This window comes from Syzygium oleosum, unplaced genomic scaffold (genome assembly GCF_021117445.2).
Source record: "Syzygium oleosum isolate NSW1041296 unplaced genomic scaffold, Sole_v2.1 Sole_v2.25, whole genome shotgun sequence".
NCBI classification, from domain to species: domain Eukaryota; kingdom Viridiplantae; phylum Streptophyta; class Magnoliopsida; order Myrtales; family Myrtaceae; genus Syzygium; species Syzygium oleosum.
This window is the reverse complement of record NW_026607509.1, coordinates 5,191,462-5,209,477: the sequence shown is the minus strand read 5'-3', so window position 1 is coordinate 5,209,477 and position 18,016 is coordinate 5,191,462. Positions and strand designations below refer to the sequence as shown.

At 40.5% G+C, this 18,016-nt stretch overlaps 2 protein-coding genes across 4 annotated transcripts; both read right to left on the bottom strand.

The window, feature by feature from the left end:
• Positions 1–3,232: 3,232 nt before the first annotated feature.
• LOC115687598 (derlin-1.2-like) lies at positions 3,233–6,482 on the bottom strand. Of its 2 annotated transcripts, XR_008814418.1 has the most exons (8): positions 6,301–6,482; positions 6,021–6,156; positions 5,846–5,919; positions 5,539–5,632; positions 4,330–4,458; positions 4,071–4,231; positions 3,523–3,824; positions 3,233–3,414 (listed from the first exon to the last, which is right to left on the bottom strand). XR_008814418.1 is itself a non-coding variant. In XM_030613228.2 (7 exons), exons 1-7 carry the CDS (start codon positions 6,315–6,317, stop codon positions 3,590–3,592), a joined length of 846 nt encoding a protein of 281 aa, XP_030469088.1. In that variant the 5' UTR covers positions 6,318–6,481; the 3' UTR covers positions 3,233–3,589. The 2 variants fall into 2 exon arrangements, 1 of the variants encoding a protein (XP_030469088.1); XM_030613228.2 differs by having other exon boundaries at positions 3,233–3,824; positions 6,301–6,481.
• A 1,744-nt stretch (positions 6,483–8,226) lies between these two features.
• On the bottom strand, positions 8,227–12,340 carry LOC115687621 (probable isoaspartyl peptidase/L-asparaginase 3). Of its 2 annotated transcripts, XM_030613258.2 has the most exons (7): positions 12,222–12,340; positions 11,785–11,956; positions 11,051–11,115; positions 10,547–10,927; positions 10,391–10,449; positions 9,664–9,768; positions 8,227–8,738 (listed from the first exon to the last, which is right to left on the bottom strand). In XM_030613258.2, the coding sequence occupies exons 1-7, from the start codon at positions 12,276–12,278 to the stop codon at positions 8,495–8,497; spliced, it is 1,083 nt and encodes a 360-aa protein (XP_030469118.1). In that variant the 5' UTR covers positions 12,279–12,340; the 3' UTR covers positions 8,227–8,494. The 2 variants fall into 2 exon arrangements, with proteins under 2 accessions (XP_030469118.1, XP_030469119.1); XM_030613259.2 differs by lacking the exon at positions 12,222–12,340 and having other exon boundaries at positions 10,547–10,938; positions 11,785–11,860.
• Between the last annotated feature and the right edge of the window lie 5,676 nt (positions 12,341–18,016).

Here is an 18,016-nt window from a genome sequence, read left to right as displayed (position 1 = left end):
AACCATTGCAATCATAATAATTTTATTGTCGTATAAGCTAGAGCACGATATTATGCTTCCGTACTAAATCAAGTGACAACAATCTGTTTTTTGCTACGCCACAGGAAAAATGAGTTACCTAGAAAAGAAGAAGTATCCGGTAGTGGTGCGACAATCAAGAGAGTCTCCAGCCCAGTCAACATTTGAGAAAAAGCCTTCAACTCCAAGTAGAGGTGTCAAAATGGGTCTTAAACCCATATATGACCCATTTAAAAATAAATGGGTCAGGTCACTTTAATTTTAAAGAGCCAACCTTAAATGGGTTTTAAATTTTAAAGCTTAAAGATAAATGGGTTGAGTTTGGAACCCATGTTCAACCCATCTACTAGACCCATCCACACTCTCTCTTTACAAAAATGTTTAAAAAAAATCGAAATTTAATTATTTTTATTTTTTCTCCTTTTCTTTTATTTTTTCTTTACTCTTCTTTCTTTTTCTTTTTTTTTTTTTTTTTTATTCCGGCTATGGTCGGCCACGCGACCGCCCACCGGGCGGACGACCTCGCCGGCCTCGGGCGAGGCTCGAGCCTCGCCGATCCGGGCGAGTCCTCGAGCTCGCACGATCCGGCGACCTCGAGGCTCGCCGATCCCGCGAGGCTCCACCTCGCCGATCCGGCGAGACTCGAGCTCGCCGGCCTCAAGCGAGCTCGAGCTCGCCGGATCTGGAGAGGTGGAGCCTCGCCCGAGGCCGGCGAAGCTCGAGCTCGCCGGATCTGGCGAGGTGGAGCCTCGCCCGAGGCCGGCGAAGCTTGAGCTCGCCGGCCTCGTGCGAGCTCGACCTCGCTCGGATCCGTGAGCTCGAGCCCGCCTCGGCGAGGCTCCACCTCGCCCATCCGGCGAGGTCGAGCTTGCTCGAGGCCTACGAACTCGAGTCTCGCCGATAGGCGAGGCCGGAGCCTCGCCCGAGGCCGGCGAACTCGAGTCTCGCCGATAGGCGAGGCCGGAGCCCGCCTAAGGCCTGCGAGGCCGGAGCCTCGCCAGATTGGCGAGAACGAGCTCGCTCGCCTCGGCGAGGCCTCGGCCTCGCAGTTAGGCGAGAACGAGCTGCGAGCCTCCGGCGAGCTCGTCCTCGGCTGTGGTCGGTCGCCGGCCACGGCGGCCTGATCGGCCAAAAATAAAGGAAAAAGAAAAAAAGAAAAAAAAAATTAAAAATTCGATTTAAAAAATAAAAAAATATTAATTTTTTTTATTTTCTTGGATAATGACTTTATGGAAAATATTTTCTAGAAATGTTGCATTTTTCGCAAAACAAACAGAACCTCAATTTTAAAAAAAATTATAAAAAATTTTCACTAGCTTTGTATTGCATAAAATGTTTTAGCAGTATAATTTAAAAAAAATCATAAGAAATAAGTATTCCTAGATTAGGTTAAATATAAAAGTGTTTTAGCAATATGGGTCGGGTCGGGTATGGGTCGAGATATTTACACTATGAATAAATGGGTCATAAACGGGTTAATGGGTCAATTTGGGTCGGACCATTTATGATCCGACTCAAACCCGACCTGACCCGACCCACCCGTTTAACAGATCTAACTCCAAGGCAGATTGAGTAGAAAAGTGAAGATCATGAAATGAGGTGTCCCTTATACAGTGAAGAATTCGAAAAACAGCAGTAAAATGAGCAGGATTCACTAATAAAAAGACTGTTATAACTCCCATTGAAACTAATGCCATAACGTAGGTAAATGAAACTCGTTTTCAGAAAAAAAAAAAAAAAAACCAAACCCATCAATGGGTTTTGCTTTTAAAAGAGGTGTGAAGCGAAAATTGTTTGACTTTTGGGGTCTCTCCTGTGGGGCTCGAACTCGGTACCTAACACGTGTAGACTATGCAATGACTTGGTCAAATCGTCAAAGTCGCATCAACTTGTGCTGCAGTTGCATGTACAGATCGAGAGAGAGAAATAGAGCAGCAGACGACTTTTCCAACTTCTTTCTTCGATTCTTCCCCTTTGAACGATGCATCTAGACCATCTTCCATTCGAGCCTTGCAATTGGTCGGTCATTTTCTTAACCACTTGTCGTGCAGAGAAACTTCTATATTCAAGCAATTACTTTGAATCAATCTCATTGGACATATTAAACACATGAGTCCTACCTAATTACTACATGATGTTCTTAACTCATGATATGCTACTTAACACATAAATTTATCGCATCAAACGTTACAAGAGTCTCACATAAAAAAAAAAATAAAGAGAACAAAGATAAATGTTCATGAAAACCCTCCTCTTTTTGGCTAACCGAGTTATATTTAGCCGTTCAAATACCTTTTTTGGTTGGCGATTTTATAGCTTCAAGAAATCGTATCTTTCAATTCTTCAAATTAGATACCAATTCCGTAACTTTTTGCGTCACATAAGCGCGCATGTGTATATTCATGTATGTATAAATCTTTACTGACCTCGTATAAGAGGCAAATGTCACTGATCAAAGCTCTCCTTTAAATTGATCCTATTCCTACCTTTGAATGTCCTTTTGTTAATAGGGACAAGGACAGCCTTTAGTGTCCCCTTGCTATAATGTCAAGGCGGGACCATATTGTCCTATTGCTATTAAGTCAATTTGGGATTTTCTACGGTTACCTTCTTCATCCCTATTCTGAATTTCGTAAGGACGTGACAAGTTGTGCTTATTCCATTTTTTTTTTTTTTTTGGGTTTTGTCATGATACCGTGAGGAGTCGGAAGTCTATTTCACTGTCCGTAAATCATGTCGGATCGAATATTCTTTTCAACAACACAAGTCACAAACTTAAGTTTACTTATCAAAGCTTCTAAATAGGTGGATAAGGTGCAATTGTCCAAAGGGTGGTTTTTGATTCCCTTTGTTGACTTTGTTGATCTACCTAATAATTTCTCTAGGGAGGAATATTCTGATTTTTGTGGGTCCATTTCATTTATTAAATCAAGCTGAACAACTTATCTTTTCCCAAAAGAAAAAAAAATGGAGAACCAAACTTGCAAATTCATTTAAAATATGCAGAATTTCAATTCGTCCAAAGACTCTTCGAAAGCTCCATGTCCAAGAAGAATATAGTTTGTAGAGGACTTGCCAGATAGAAAATAAAACCAAATTTGGCCAAAGCTGGGCCAAATTCAAAACTTGATAGCCCAACTTTGGCCCAGCAAGAAGAACCGTCAAGTTTGAAGTTTGGTTTCGGATTCGGAACTTATAAAAGGTTCAACTATAATGCAATAAGTAGACATAGGTTTTATTAGGAAAAAATCAGTTAAAAACAAGAAGCAGCCGAGAAAACGCAAGCTGCGACTGCACTGGGGATACACCACTTTTCCAGAAACTGCTAGAGTTGCTTCTTGTACTCTTACTTATCCCAATAGTTTTGCTTTCATCTGAATGCTTGTCTACGTAAACCTGTAATGGAAACATTATAAAGTCCAGCATGTACTGCATCATGCTAGTTATATAACTTAAAAGTGCTAATAACTCTGTAATGCTTGCACAAATTATATTTCTACGTACACGAGAAATAAAAAAGCCAATCATAGTAAGGCCAGGCTATCCAGAGATCATGGTCAGAAGAAAGCGGCTAGCGACCACTGAGGCGATAACTTCTTCCGTGGAAAGCGACTCCATCAGCCGACGAATTAGGCTGCTGCACCGGCGCTTGATCCCTTGTCTGCGCTTGCTCGTGGCTGCTTGTTCGGGTTGCCGTTCCACCAAGTCGGTGACTTCTTCCGCGAAAGGCAATTCCAGCGGAGGGGTCACTCTGTACCGGCGCATTCACTTGAATCCCTTCACCCCAGTACGCTACTACCTTGTGACTGCTGATGGTTAAGGATTATACATAAACATGGTTCACGTCTAAAGTATACATAATACCATCACGGCTGATATAATTAGCAATCTCATCTTGTTAACTGGGTATTTGTAATTTGCACATCAACCTTCTTCGCTGTCAAAAGTATATGGTCCTCAGCTACGGGAAACTCATTGTCAAAAGTAACGAAAAAAGGTGCGAAAACTTCATGCACTCAAATTGAAGAGAGAAGCATTCAGTGGGAGGATACACCCAGAGAGGTGTCTTCAAGAGGTTCCTTCCACCGGCAAGAGGGTGGAGTACTGTTAGGAAGTAGTATAAATGACCAGCAACCATCCCCAGAATATCGGGTATTAACGGGTCTCCAAAAATCAGGTCTAGTGCCAGCAGTGCCCATGGGAGATAGAATCCCTAGAAGGACAGATGATCTAGGTTCAACAGACTTTCCTCTCTCTGGGAAACCAGAGTAAGTGGATTGCATTATACCAAAATAGAGATTGCAATTTTACCTTCAATGAAACGACACCGTAAAGGTTGATTCGGGCATTTGGGAATTCACGGCCCCACACGTATACTATCATGAAGACTAAGGAAGGTCCCATGAAAGGAGAATACAGAGGAGGAATAGCTGCCATTACCTAACATCAACTTGTTACATCTCAGTCTCCAATTCTACAACATCATCAGTGTCAGAGGCAGGCATTATATGAAGTTCTAAGCAACTCGTTATTAATTGTGTTGCCTGAACTTACGTATTTCAGAAGTGCCTTATGCTGCAAATGCCGTGTTGCTCAGTTTTTTATTCCTTTATAAACATACTTCTCCCGTTTAGTTCAACTTTTGAAATGCTATTTGGGAGAATGCAAATACCTTTACGTTAAAGCCCCTTGGGGAAATGCAAGTAGCGTTTGGTAAAAAATCATTTGTAAAGCTACTTTGGACCAAATAGTGTTTAGTAAATATTTTTTTGAAAAATGGCTTTGAGAATTATCTTTTTTATTTTAAAAAAAAAACCTACCCTACCCTTCGTCAGAGCCGGGGACGGCCTACGGTTGCCAGCGAGCTAGATCTGGCGCCGGCGACCATTGCCCGAGGTTGGGCGACCCCCGGCGAGCCAGATCTGCCGCCGGCAGCTGTCGCCCGACGCCAGGCGACCCTCAGCGAGGTCGCTTGACCCAAGCGGCCGACGCCTGGGTCACTCGTCCTCAGGTGGCCATCGCCTGGGTCGTGTGACCTCGCCGGCCTCTCGCAGGCTCGATCCGGTGTTGGCCGCCCTCACCGGCCTCCCTCACCGGTTGCCTCACGAAGAAGATGAACAGTAACAAGAGGGGCAAAACCGGAATAAGCTAAAATAAGTGAGGGTAGTTTGGAGACAAAAAATTTGGGTTCAGCATTTGTGGAATGCCGAAAGCCCAAAGCTGGTCTGGACTAGCTTTGGGTTTTCGACGTTCCAAATGCTAGCATTTGGCCAATACTAGGCCGAAAGCTGAACCAAACGGTTCAACATTTTGGGAATGGGCTTTCGAGGCTGAAAGCCCCTTCCCAAAGCTGAACCAAACGGGCCCATAATCAAATAAAGCAGCATTCCAGAAAAGTGGCGAGAAACTCATGTCTTTGGATTAGCTGAATTCAATTATCCCACAACTATTTCAGGTTCCCCTATTGAGTAGCCAAGCAAAAACATAGAGACTTTAATTAAGACTTTTTGTTGGACATACTAGAAGTGAGAGTGCTCCGAAGATCAACATCCAAACGTAGTCAGCTGTCCTCTTGTCAAATGGACCTCTCTCTAGTGAAACTCCATATTTTGCTCTGCATGCCATTTAACAGTCAATTGAACATGCCATGAGATATAACTTCCTAAGCTAAAGGCTCAGTGAGAAAATCATGACAGTACTTCGAGACCCCGTCTAATTGATACGCCTACTTTTTTTTCATTTTTTTAGCTGCCAAAAACTAGAAGCAAAAGATCTGCATTTTTACAAAGTGCTCTATTGGAGATGAATGAGCAGTAGCTCTACTCACATTATAATAAGCCGAAAGGCGAACGGGAACGAGAATGGCCCAAGAAAGAAGAAGTTGGTGATGAGCCTCCAAACCTGCATCCATTGAAGAGCACCGTTTATGATCGAACTGCTGAATACAGACCCAATATCTGGATAATTCAAAACAAACACACAGAATCAAGCGATCAACTCACTTGGAAATGTTTGAGCACAAGTTCATATTGGAGAGCTAAAGTCCAAAACTTGTAAAGGCCCAGATAGTAGGCCGCCGTGGTCATCAGGCATGCTACTCCATAAGTCTTGCTCACTGGCGGCAGCGACCGGTAATATCTGCAACATTTGATGGCCGGAATTTCAGTGACTGCTAATCCTATGGACAATCCTACTGAACTATTATCTGCGTACACTAGTCATAAAACTGTGACATAACATCGGAAGCTAGCAGACAGTGAGATAAAAAGACACAGAGCTTACTCTCCTGGAGTAGACATTGGTGAATCGAAGCGATCAATGGAAGTGACCGCGGGAGCAATTGAAGATTGGAAGTGTAATAGCTTAAGAAAGATGGATTTCTTTTAGATTGATTGATGCCATGGAAAACTCCAAAGGAGAAGACTTTGGGCCGTCCATTCCAAGACAAAGACTTCAGGCAAAGACCAAGTCTTCCAATTACAGTTCAATCGCCTTAATTGGATCGCCAGCCGGACTGGAGCATCCGCCACGCTCATCTCGAAATTAGATTTCATTTTCCAAGTCAAACTTCAGGCTTTGTATGAAATTCACTGGTCCAACTTCATTTTTGACCTATCAACAAGATAAACACAAACCAAAACAAGATAAACACATCCCCACAATGATTAAAAAAAGGAAAAACCACAAAAACCCAACTTTCACAACACATTTACTTACTGAACTTTTTTGTACACCAAAACCCCAAACTTTGTTATTTGTGACATTTACCTCGATATACATTGTCCACGGGCATTTTCGTCTTTTAGCTTTTTCTTTTTCTTTTTACTTTTTTCTTTCCGGCGAGGGGCCCTCGCCGCCTGCGGCGAGCCGCCCTCGTCGATCCGGCGAGGCCGCCCGCCGGCGTCCGGGCGGGGAGGGCGAGGCTCGCCGGCGTCGGGCGAGGCTCGCCCGGCCCGGGCGAGGAGGGCGAGGCTCGCCCGACGCCGGCGAGGCTCGCCCTCGCCCGGGCGAGCGAGGGCGAGGGAGGGCGAGGCTCACCCGACGCCGGCGAGCCTCGCCCTCGCCTGGCGAGCGAGGGCGAGGCTCGCCCGACGCCGGCGAGGCTCGCCCTCGCTCGCCCAGGCGAGGCGAGCCTCGCGGCGTCGGCGGCGGCTCGCCGCCCGGGCGAGCCTCGCCGACGCCGGCGAGGCGGCCCTCGCCCGACGCCGGCCCGCGCCCGACGCCGGCGAGGGGCCCTTGCCGGAAAGAAAAAAAAGTAAAAAGAAAAAGCTAAAAAGACGAAAATGCCCATGGACAATGTATATCGGGTAAATGTGTCACAAATAACAAAGTTTGGGGTTTTTGGTGTCACAAAAAAAGTTCGGGATAAATGTGTCACAAGTGGGAAAGTTTGGGGTTTTTGGTGATTTTTTCCCAAAAAAAAAAAGGCCATCAAGGTTCCCCCGCTAAAGTATTAAAATCGATTCGTGTTTTGCTGGTGCCGCCCCTGAATGTTGAGCTATTTCTTGAATTTCAGAAGTAACCTTTTTGTTTTTGTGCTGACTATTCTCACAAGATGTCCAAATTGGACAGGTGCTGGGAAAGTCGAATTGGATAACTATGAACTTTGACCCAATAATAAATGTAGTCCTGAACTTTTAATTTGTTCAATATGACCCCTAAACTTTAGTCCAATGTGCAATATGGTCCATGAACTTTTAATTTATTTAATGTGATCCTGAATTTTTGGTACATGTACAATTTAATTTCTAGACTATATTAAAATTTTCAATTTTGTCCTTATACTTGAATTAATGGAATGACCACATTAAACAATTTCATAGAGTTCACAGACTACATTGTACATGTACCTAAAGTTCAGAAATCACATTAAACAAATTAAAAGTTTAGAAATAATCTTGCATATTAAGCCAAAGATCAAGGACCATTTGTGTTATCATCCCTAAAATATAACGAAGGACAAAGAATGGATACACCTTAGCACCACTAGGTGGATAATTAGTTTCATACAATATGTTCAACTCATGCTTCAGGCAAATATTCTCCAACTTTTCGTGGATGTCTTTTGAAAGTGTCGCCGCTTGTTCGGATAGGGATTTATTAGAGATTAACTCCCGCACGGTAGAGTAATGGTTCGTGCAGAATTCATCTCTGTGGATCTACACTCACATGACTTTACATTATATATAACATAGGCAAGGAATCACATGCATCATACTGAGCTTCTATACAGTGAAATAATCAATGTGAGATATCTACCAAAGTTATTGAGTTTCTCCACTGTAAATGCTCATATTACACGCTTGTCAACGCCAAATGGAACCTTGGGAAGGAAGGGAACATGCAAGGACAGTGCAACTTCCTCGGGCATTTATGAGCCAAGCCAGGCCATGGACGCTCTAATACCAGTGTGATACTGGTTTTTGGTTTACATTAATCAGCAAGGACAATCTCACATGGAAGCATATTCAGGCTTTCACTTAGTGAACATGCTCACAGTGGAAGGTCGAACAGTGAAAATCTCCACCTCATCCATTTCCACACTTCTCACTGAGTACTGAAATGTCCATCCATGGCAAGCACCAGCATGCTCGCCTTCTTTATTGACAGCAAAAACAGCTCCCACAAAATCTGGATACTTCTGAGCGATTCGCAGGATAGCATTCTCAGCTGCAAGTTTTGGTTCCATGCCTTGTCTCATACTCTCAACAACTTGATAGCTGCAATCACAGAAACAACATGCGACTCTCACAAAGGGTCTCACTCCATCAGAACATCTCACTATCCTAGTTTGCCTGCTGAAGCTGAGCCATACAGGGACTATATCAGTCAACAGAATCTTAGCCTGAGGGATTGAGTTCCTCATTTAATCTCATTCTTTTTATCACAATTCCTTCTTTAATCTCAGTAACAACCCTTCAGGAAACTAAATTCAGAAGTATCTTTAGATAGTTCAAAAGTAAAAGCAAAAATAAAAGATCTCATATTCCTACTTCTCTCTACCATCGTATGTGGTAGCTCAAAAGCTTTATCACCAACTAGTAGTCTACAGTTCTACACTCTACACCACAATCAATTGTAGTGCACATCTCTTGTGCGTTTATGTTCCTAGCCAAAATGCTGCTCACCTAGCCCCAAATTCTGTCATCCACTATTCATATGTGGTTATGTTCCTGATACCCAAAGCTGCTCATCTAAAACTGCACTCTCCCAATTAATTGAAGCTAATACAACCACATTTTACACTAGACAAGGCAAGTTTTAATTTCGTGCAAGACATTCTTACAATTATCAATTGTGTAAGACCAATTTAAGCATTTAAAATCATAATAATTACGTGGATAAGAATCATATTAGTTCCTTTTTTTTTCCTAGCCCAGTTCACACTAGTTTGCTTTTGTTGGAAAAAATGTAAATAGGAGCTACCTCAGAAACTAGTTCTGTAATTTGGAAAATGAACAAATTGTTCAGTAGAATATTTAGAGTAATTATCCTTTGATGGTAATTTAAGTCTAACTCCAAAAGAAATGTGATAGAATACATGGTTTACCAGTCTTGGTACATGCTCCCCAACTCAAGTCATTCTATGTAACAATAAGTAACTACTAATTTTAGATATAAAAGAGAACTGGTTTGAGAAACTACCACGGCAGGAAACGCATCATGACATCACCGTCCCCAGTAGCCCCACAAGCCCCAACATCATTGTCGGCATATGCTGAAGATCCAGCAATTGGTCCGTCGCCAACCCTACATTTTTGCAGAAACTTTTTTACCAATCCCAAAGATGCAAACCCTTAACATAACCACAAGATGGACACACAAAATTTTGTCAAACTTCAACTCTGAAAACTCCCCTTAAAGCTCCAATTTATTTATCAAAACTCCATATTCAGCCAAAAGCTGACCAGAAAGACCTTTTAAAGGTCTTTGATAAGGAGTACTTTCTATAGTCAATGAATAAAATAATTTGATAGTCATTCGGAAATAAATTGCCCTGAAAAATACTTTCTATAGTCGATGAATAAAATAATTCAATAGTCATTCAGAAATAAATTGTTCCGAACAATTAGATAGTCTTTTTAGCTGGTTTTGTACAATCAGTCGAAAATTTGATATTCTTAACTATGACAGCCACAAGAGAGAATGTGATCTAAAAGATTAACGCCAAAGAAGAGAATATTCATATCTTGATCACATATACAAACAAGTAACATTTCAGCAATCAGAACCTTATTCATGCCAGTTTCTTTCCTCGACTGACCATACAAGACTCGCTGATCTAACAAAGTGATAACCAAAAAACGTCAGCTAGATACTTTTGGCACAGTTCAACAAGCCAATCACAGGTAAAACCTTTAGAACATATTACCTTCCAGGGATTTTGAATGTGGCGCCATTAGTTGATGTGCCCACCGCAAGGAACCCCATCTGCAGTTGCACAAGATAATGAAGTTGATTAGAGACAACAAGAACATACCAAGGCACTCAAAATCACCAAACAGAAGTCTTTACAACAATCTCCTACTTTATCTATTACAGCCATGGCTATGGTATCATGGCTATGAAGTCCAACTCGGGATGGACTTGACTCAATGGTTCCCACGGGGTTAGCTTGCGCACATGTATTTGCAGTGTCCTTAGGATGATAGGGGCCACAACTGTCAACAGACAAAACATTTTTCCGAAAATTAGGTTGGCAAAGACTTTCTTTCCATTTTGTCCACTTATTAATAGACTCCGGCGAACTCAAGTTCGTTGGTCCAGGAAGACCCATTGAAATGGCAAAGGCTGAGGCTGGCTCTCCAACAAGCAAAGTATGTAGGGTATGTTGCATCACCAATCTAGCAGCTTTGATGCCATCTTTTACATACTTCATTGCAGCAACAGCTCCAACCTCCATCGTTACCTAGGCATATCCTTGGCAAGAATAGAAAAGAAAAGGAATGATGAGAAACCACTCAAATTTATCCTAAGCAACAACTGCCAAAGAGCTCCAAATATTATAGGGAGAAACCAAAACGGTAGGTACCCCATCCATGACAAGGGCGTCTATTGTAGTCTCCCCATTCTCATCAGGGCTTCCACCTGGTCCCACTGCACAAAAGGCACAATGGTTAGTTAGAGAGAACATTGACGGACTCCCAAGCACTAAGTTGATTCTCAGAGAAAGAAACATTTGAGGTCATTTTGGAATATCACAGAAATACACTATTATGATGAGATTTCGAAACGAATTTCTTTCGCTTTCCCATACATTTTCAGAGTCATACTTAAGATCAATGAATCCATGTGACCCAACTTTTTCTTTTCACTTTAAGTACACGGCTAGAGATTTTAAGTTAAGTTATTATACAGAGATCATATTTAACTTGCTTCATGAATAGTAAAAGAAGATTCCATAAAATTGTACGAGAATTTGTTACAAAGAAATCTTTTGGAGCAGATAATTACCATACCAATATTTTCACTTAGCACATTTTCAGCAGCTTATCAGCATTCAATCCTCGGATAAATAACTCCACCTCTCTTCTTTTAATTGCTACTTGAGCAGGCTAGATCCCCAAACATAACAGGGAAAGCTCTGCTACCTCTAAAACTCCTAGACCAGACCTTCACCAAACAAAAATGCCCTTAAATGTTATAAATAAGCAATCAATCTCGTATTTCCCCCATTCAATCTCAAATAACTCAAATACTCAGTCAAATAAAACTACAAGGAAACATCAAAAGAATAGATGCTCTCATGATGCCATACACAAGTACCTGTACCATCACACCGCAACTCCTCGCAGGCCGAGCAACCCTCCACGACTGCGTCCACTGCCGATAAACCATTGTCGACAGCTGTCCAAGCAGCTCTCACGGCCTCCACGAAAGGCCATGTGCTCACAACCAAGGGATACTTCCCCGAATCCCCCACCCGGTTTCCACACACCTGCGAAATTTTTGATCCAATACTAAATGAAGTCAACCAAATTCCTGCCTTTTCATAAAAGAACAGCAGAAATGGCCGTGCCCAATACAGGATCAACCTAGAAGCGTATTCCCCGAATCGAGAACAATGTCAACGGACGGAGCCCCAATTGGTTGACCAAGAAGAGCAACAGTGGACTAAACTGGTATCAAAATCTACAACGCAGATCGCATGTAATGCCATGGTGCGAATTCAAGAATAGCGCGAGTAGTTGAGGTTCATTTACCTCAGAGAGAAGCAAAGCGACGAAGAAGAAGAAGCGGTGCAAGTATGACGAAGCCATTGGAGAAGAAGAACGGTGATGATCCGTGTGAGCTTCACGAGTTGCAGGCGATGCAGCAAATGGCTTTTGACATCTTCATAGTCCATTTCCATCGCCTGTCGGGCCCAAGGCCCAACTTCCGAGGCCCGTATTTTCTCGTATTTGGGTTATTTGACTTTTATAATTGAAAATTTTTCAGAATCAAGGCTCCATTTGTTTTGCAAAAAATAAATTATTAGGAAATTTTTTTTTACCTAAAAACGATACAAAATAAATAAAACAACAATATTCTCATTATCCTTGAAAAAATTTAGACATAAATAGTTATCGGTCCGTTGACTAATTATTTGAAACGATGCAAGCGATCGTTTTCAGGAAAATAATTTTCAAATTGTTCATCTTTCGCGAAACAAACATGACCTAGCTGATGATAATTTAATCATATATGCATTAGCATACTGTAATTGCATAGTGACCTAAATTGAAAATACCATAATAGCTACAGTTTTAATAAACTTGCCATCAACGGAAAGATAGACATATGCATGTCGTTTATTGGCGTGTAGATGTGAAATAGATTAATCATCATTTTATTGTCACCAGTAACACACTACCCAGAGAAAAAGTTAATTGGGCGAAAGCTATACCATTTGTTTGTTTATATCTAAGCAACAAAAAAGTACCGCATTGGCATAATTTGTCCAACCCAATACTCATTATTTTTGTATGAAATTCAGCAAATAAGGAAATCATGAATTACCTAGCTCGTTCAAATTAGGAATTCATTCGTTCTTTAATGTTGAAACCTCCATCTCATTTCATCTTTGTTTTTGTATTGCGAGAAAGCACACCCAGAAGATAACACGTTACAAATTCCTGAAACGGCATAAGGAATCCAAATTAGGAATTCTTTATGCTTCCATCAGTGCTAAACTGATTCTTTTGGGTCCTTCATGACTTGTTTCTGGCAGTTTCTTGTTTTGCTTGGCAGTGATCAGCAAGGGCAGTGTTGCCGAGCATGACTGCGGAATGCTTAAGTTGACATCGAGTTGGATGTTCCTGCTCTCGAATGAATTTGTACTGGGAGCTAAAAATTCTGTCCACCATGTCTCGCGCAACCAACGGCGTGAGTTTCGGGCGTTTATCGATCAACGCCACCTCCAGACCACCGTGAGAATGGCGATCAACGACGAAGGACGCCACGGCGTTTGTGGTGGAGAACGGCAAAGTGTCTCAATCAACATCAACACCATTCACGATTTGATCATCTTGTTCCTCGACAAGTGTAATGTCCGACATCGATAGTGGCCCGGAATGAGAAGGGGGCGGTGGTTGCGTGTTTTCAACGGGTTAGGATATGTTTAAGCAAAGGTGTTTTTTCTAAGATCATTAATAAATAATACATAAAGATCGACTGAGGCTAAATCCATCCCTCAATGGGGCTTCATCAATGAAAATTTTTTAGAATTACTCAGAATACATTGGCCAATAAACACAGAATATAAGCAAAGGTAGTGTAAAAAAATGTAAATTATATAATTATCTTAGTATTCCACTCCAAATTTGTTTTTTTCAAGTGTTTGATGATTATAAACAACTAATATAGTGAATACCTAACTAATCAAATTGAAACGATTTTTATATTGAAATTAATTAATGTATCAAAAATCAACATCAACAAATCATTGCCCGTAGTAAAATTCGCATTTGCATTCACTTGGAAAAGTGAAACCAATTGATTAAGAATTCGAATTTGAATTGGCAACGGGGAGGTAGCCGTTGGGATGAATTTACTTTTTCAATCTCGTGTCTCTCTTTCTCAACGGCTACAAGAAAACAGAGACTCCACTCACGTCAGAGATCATCTCTCTCCCTTCATCCTCTCTTCTGCTTCGTCTGCGTTTCCTTTCTTTGTTCTTTGTCTACTCATTCCCTTTTTCTCTCTCGACGGGGTTGCAGTCGAGCCAGCGGTGCCTGATTTGGCTCGATCGAAGAGGAGCGGAACCAGATGTGGTTACCTGTGCGGCGCATCATCGTTGACGATACAGAGAGAGACAGAGAAAGACAACAATGGTCACGGCATGGCAACTGGGTTGCGTGCGGCAGCGGCGGAGGTGAGGCTGAGCAACGGCGTGTCGGTGACGGATTCTAGGGGGTTTGCTGGATGGAGTTCGAGGCGGGCTCTTCGATTCTTCGCAGGGGTTCATCCTGTGAGTCTCTGGAAACTCCATCGCTGATGCTTCTTGTTTTCCTTGTTGATGACGCATTATTGAATTTGCCTGTTGCTAGTGGTTGTTGATTGTCTTGTTCTTTGCTCTGTTGGGGGTTCTGCAGTCGTGATCTTTTCGTGAGTTTCTCGATTCTTTTGGGGCTCGTGTGAATGGGTCTTGTTGCATTGCATGACGATGATGCTGTGGGGTTGTGGCAGATTATCATCTGAAAGAAAACTAGCGCAAGAACTTAGAAGATCTAGATTCTCATTCTCGCAAATTAACTCTCTGCCAGTAAAGTTTCACATGCTTTTCGATTATCACACGATATTTTGGGGAAGTACCTTATCTTATGTTCACACATTCTCAAGTCCAACCTTGTCATCGTCTTGCTAAAAAATCTTTCGACTCTGCTATTCTTTACCAATTTTCTTGCCCAAAACACAACTGCTTTTGGCAAATGATCATTTTGAACCATCTGCTACTCGGCTTTTCTATATATTTCTGGTTCAATGATTGTCTTTTGTAGCTCTAGAATTAGTCTTTGAAAATGGGTTCTAACAAGCCTCTCAATAATTTCGCTTTGAGAATGTTAGAGGTTCTTTTTTCAATACAATTTTATCAACTAAACTGAAACTATTTGAGTCCTCTATATGTAGAAGTTGCGCTACTTTTCTAAGATTTATTTTCTTCGCCATCTTTCTGACTCTCTCCTTAATTCGTCTGTGTTATTTTTCCCAAAATCTTAGAAAAGACATGATATTTCAAAAATGATACTTTAATGTGGGCACCAAAATATCCCTTTTGTGGTCCAAAGAGGCAATGTCCTAAAAGTCGAAGAGACTCATTATTTTTGCAAAAATTGCCATTTTTTAAGGTCATATTTTACATGAGTCTTCTTCCAAAATAACACTTCCTAAATGACAACAACTTTACACGTTTTGAAGCATAATGGTTTTTTTTCGCACATTCTTTTTCATGTCAATTGAATGTGATGCTATTTGTTTGAAACAACATTTTCTACTGAAAGGCTTCTTTCTACCAAGATTTTTCGCACCGAAGTTTTTCATGTAGTCCTTAGTGGTCTTCTTCCAAAATAGCACTTCCCAAATGTCAACAACTTTACACGTTTCGAACCATAATGGTTTTTTTTCGCACATTCTTTTTCATGTCGATTGAATAGTATGTGATGCTATTTCTTGAAACAACATTTTCCACTGAAGGGCTTCTTTCTACCAAGATTTTCACACCGAAGATTTTTCATGTAGTCCTTAGTGCGCAGGACTTTGTTTTGATATAAAAATGTGGTATTTTGTTCAAAAGCCAAATTTTTATAAATCTCTTTCAAGTAATCTTGCCATATTTGTTATGTTTCTCAATAAATGGTTGAAGATCTCGGTGACAAGACTCGCTATCTTTTTGAAGTTACCGTTTTTCTTTCAAAGGTCATATTTACTAGACATGGCCACGGGCCGGTTTCGGCCTGGGTCAAACCCGGGACCAGCCCATTGACCGGCCCGCAGTTCGGAAGCAGAACCGGCCCATGGCCTACGGGCCCGGTTCCAAAAAAAAAAAAATTGCAGCAGGGCCTGCACGTCTGTAGGCCCTGCTGCAGCCTGCAGGCCCAAGGCCAAGTGGCCAACGTCTAATTTAGCCATTTATTATTATTTTTCCCTAAATTTCCTTCTCATTTTTTTCTTATAAATTCTCTCAAATTTTCTCAATACTCTCAAATTCTCTCAATTTTCTCAATCCGAATTCTCTCAATTTTTTCAATCCACACAATTCTCTCTTAATTCTCCTAATCAATTTGCTCAATTCTCTCAATCCACTCGAAAAATGGCAAGTGAAAATCAAGCGGCAATTGGCAAAGGTAAGAATAGAATGACGGAATCCGAATATTCTTTTGATCCTCGTGATTATACAAATTTTCAAGATGATGAAATCAATATTTTTCCCGATGTGGAGCGCGTCCCAACACAAGAAAGTCTTCATGCCGAAAACTCAACAACAAAGGAGGCGGAGCGGGATTGGTCCAAAAAGGTATGATATAATTTGTAAATATTGTGGAGCAATATATAAATATACAGGTGAACAAGGATATGGAACATTCAAACGACATCTTATGAGCAAACATCCAACCGAAGCGGAAATCGATACCAAGCAACAATAGATTTTCGAGTACGTCAATCCTAACACTTCTCATTTATTTCGTTTTAATGAAAAAACTTATAAGGTAAATTTGTTTCCGTTGAGCATTTATCATTTAATTTTGGAGAAAGATTTGGTTTTAATCAATTTGTACAAAAAGCTAAATACACTTAAACGAGTAATTAAATATCTTTACAAAAATGAAAAAAAAGATTTACAAAACTTTTTTATGCAATTTAATGGATGTGTGCATATAGGTAGTGATATTTGGAGTGATCATTGGCAAATTCATTTTTACATGGGCATAACATGTCATTGGATAGATGACAATTGGAATATTCAAAAAAGAGTCGTCGCATTTAGAGTTTTCGATTGTAAGCATACGGCAAATAATATTTATACAATAATTAGGTAAATTTTAGAAGAACATTGTTTACTTAAGAAAATTTTTTCAATTGGTTTTGATAATACCATGGCAAATATCGCTTCAATTGCCGATTTAGAAAATATTTGTAGACCCGCTTTTGGCGGAAAATTTTTTCACGTTAGATGTGCTTGTCATGTTTTAAATTTATGTGTACAAGATGGTTTGAAAACTCTTAATATTTTTCTTGAACCAATAAAAATAGCGATTCAATTTTTATGGAAATATCCCAAAAAATGAAAGAATGGAGTAGATTTTGTAAAGCAAATGGAAAAAGGCCAAGAAGATTTCCAAGAGATGTTCTAACTCGTTGGAATTCTAGTTTCCGCTTGCTTAATGAATCTTTTGCATATAAAGATTTATTATGTGCATTCATTTCTAATAATATTCCTCAGATTAATTTATACTCACAAGAGTGGGATATTTGCAAAAAAAAATTCAGATATTTTAAAGGTTTTTAATTATGCAACTTATACTTTGTCCGGTGTTTATTATCCTACTACGCATTTATTTTTTGTAGAGTGTATTAATATTGTCGGAGTTTTTGAGGAATATGAAAATGATGTTGAATTACAAAATACTATAGTAACAATGAGAATGAAGTGGCTACATTATTATAGCGAAATTCCCGTTATTTATTTAGTTGTTTGTGTTTTTTATCCACGTTGCAAATTAGATGGTTTAGGTGATTATTTGCATATATATTATCAATGTTTACATTATAATACGGTAGATGTTACAACCATACTAAGGGAGGTTAAAAACGTAGTAATAGAATTATATAATGAATTTTGTACTAAGGGAGGTGATATTGGATCTTCTCAATCTACCGAGATATAAAGTGAGAGTACAAGTAAAATTAGTAGAGGGTTCCAACTTTTATTACATAGACAAAAAAAAGCAAAATGGAGTAATATGAAACATTTCTGAATTAAAGATGTATCTAATTGTTTCTTTTGAGTTTTCTGAATCCG

Coding starts and splice junctions, on each gene's coding strand:
- LOC115687598 (XM_030613228.2), bottom strand. Junction 4,232..4,329: donor ACGGTGTCGTTTCATTGAAG/GTAAAATTGCAA, acceptor CTGTCCTTCTAG/GGATTCTATCTCCCATGGGC. Junction 3,825..4,070: donor TTGAAGACACCTCTCTGGGT/GTATCCTCCCAC, acceptor AACCATCAGCAG/TCACAAGGTAGTAGCGTACT.
- LOC115687621 (XM_030613258.2), bottom strand. CDS start 12,278: ATGGCTTCGTCATACTTGCACCGCTTCTTCTTCTTCGTCGCTTTGCTT. Junction 10,928..11,050: donor ACGCCCTTGTCATGGATGGG/GTACCTACCGTT, acceptor GGATATGCCTAG/GTAACGATGGAGGTTGGAGC. Junction 9,769..10,390: donor ACATTCAAAATCCCTGGAAG/GTAATATGTTCT, acceptor GCAAAAATGTAG/GGTTGGCGACGGACCAATTG.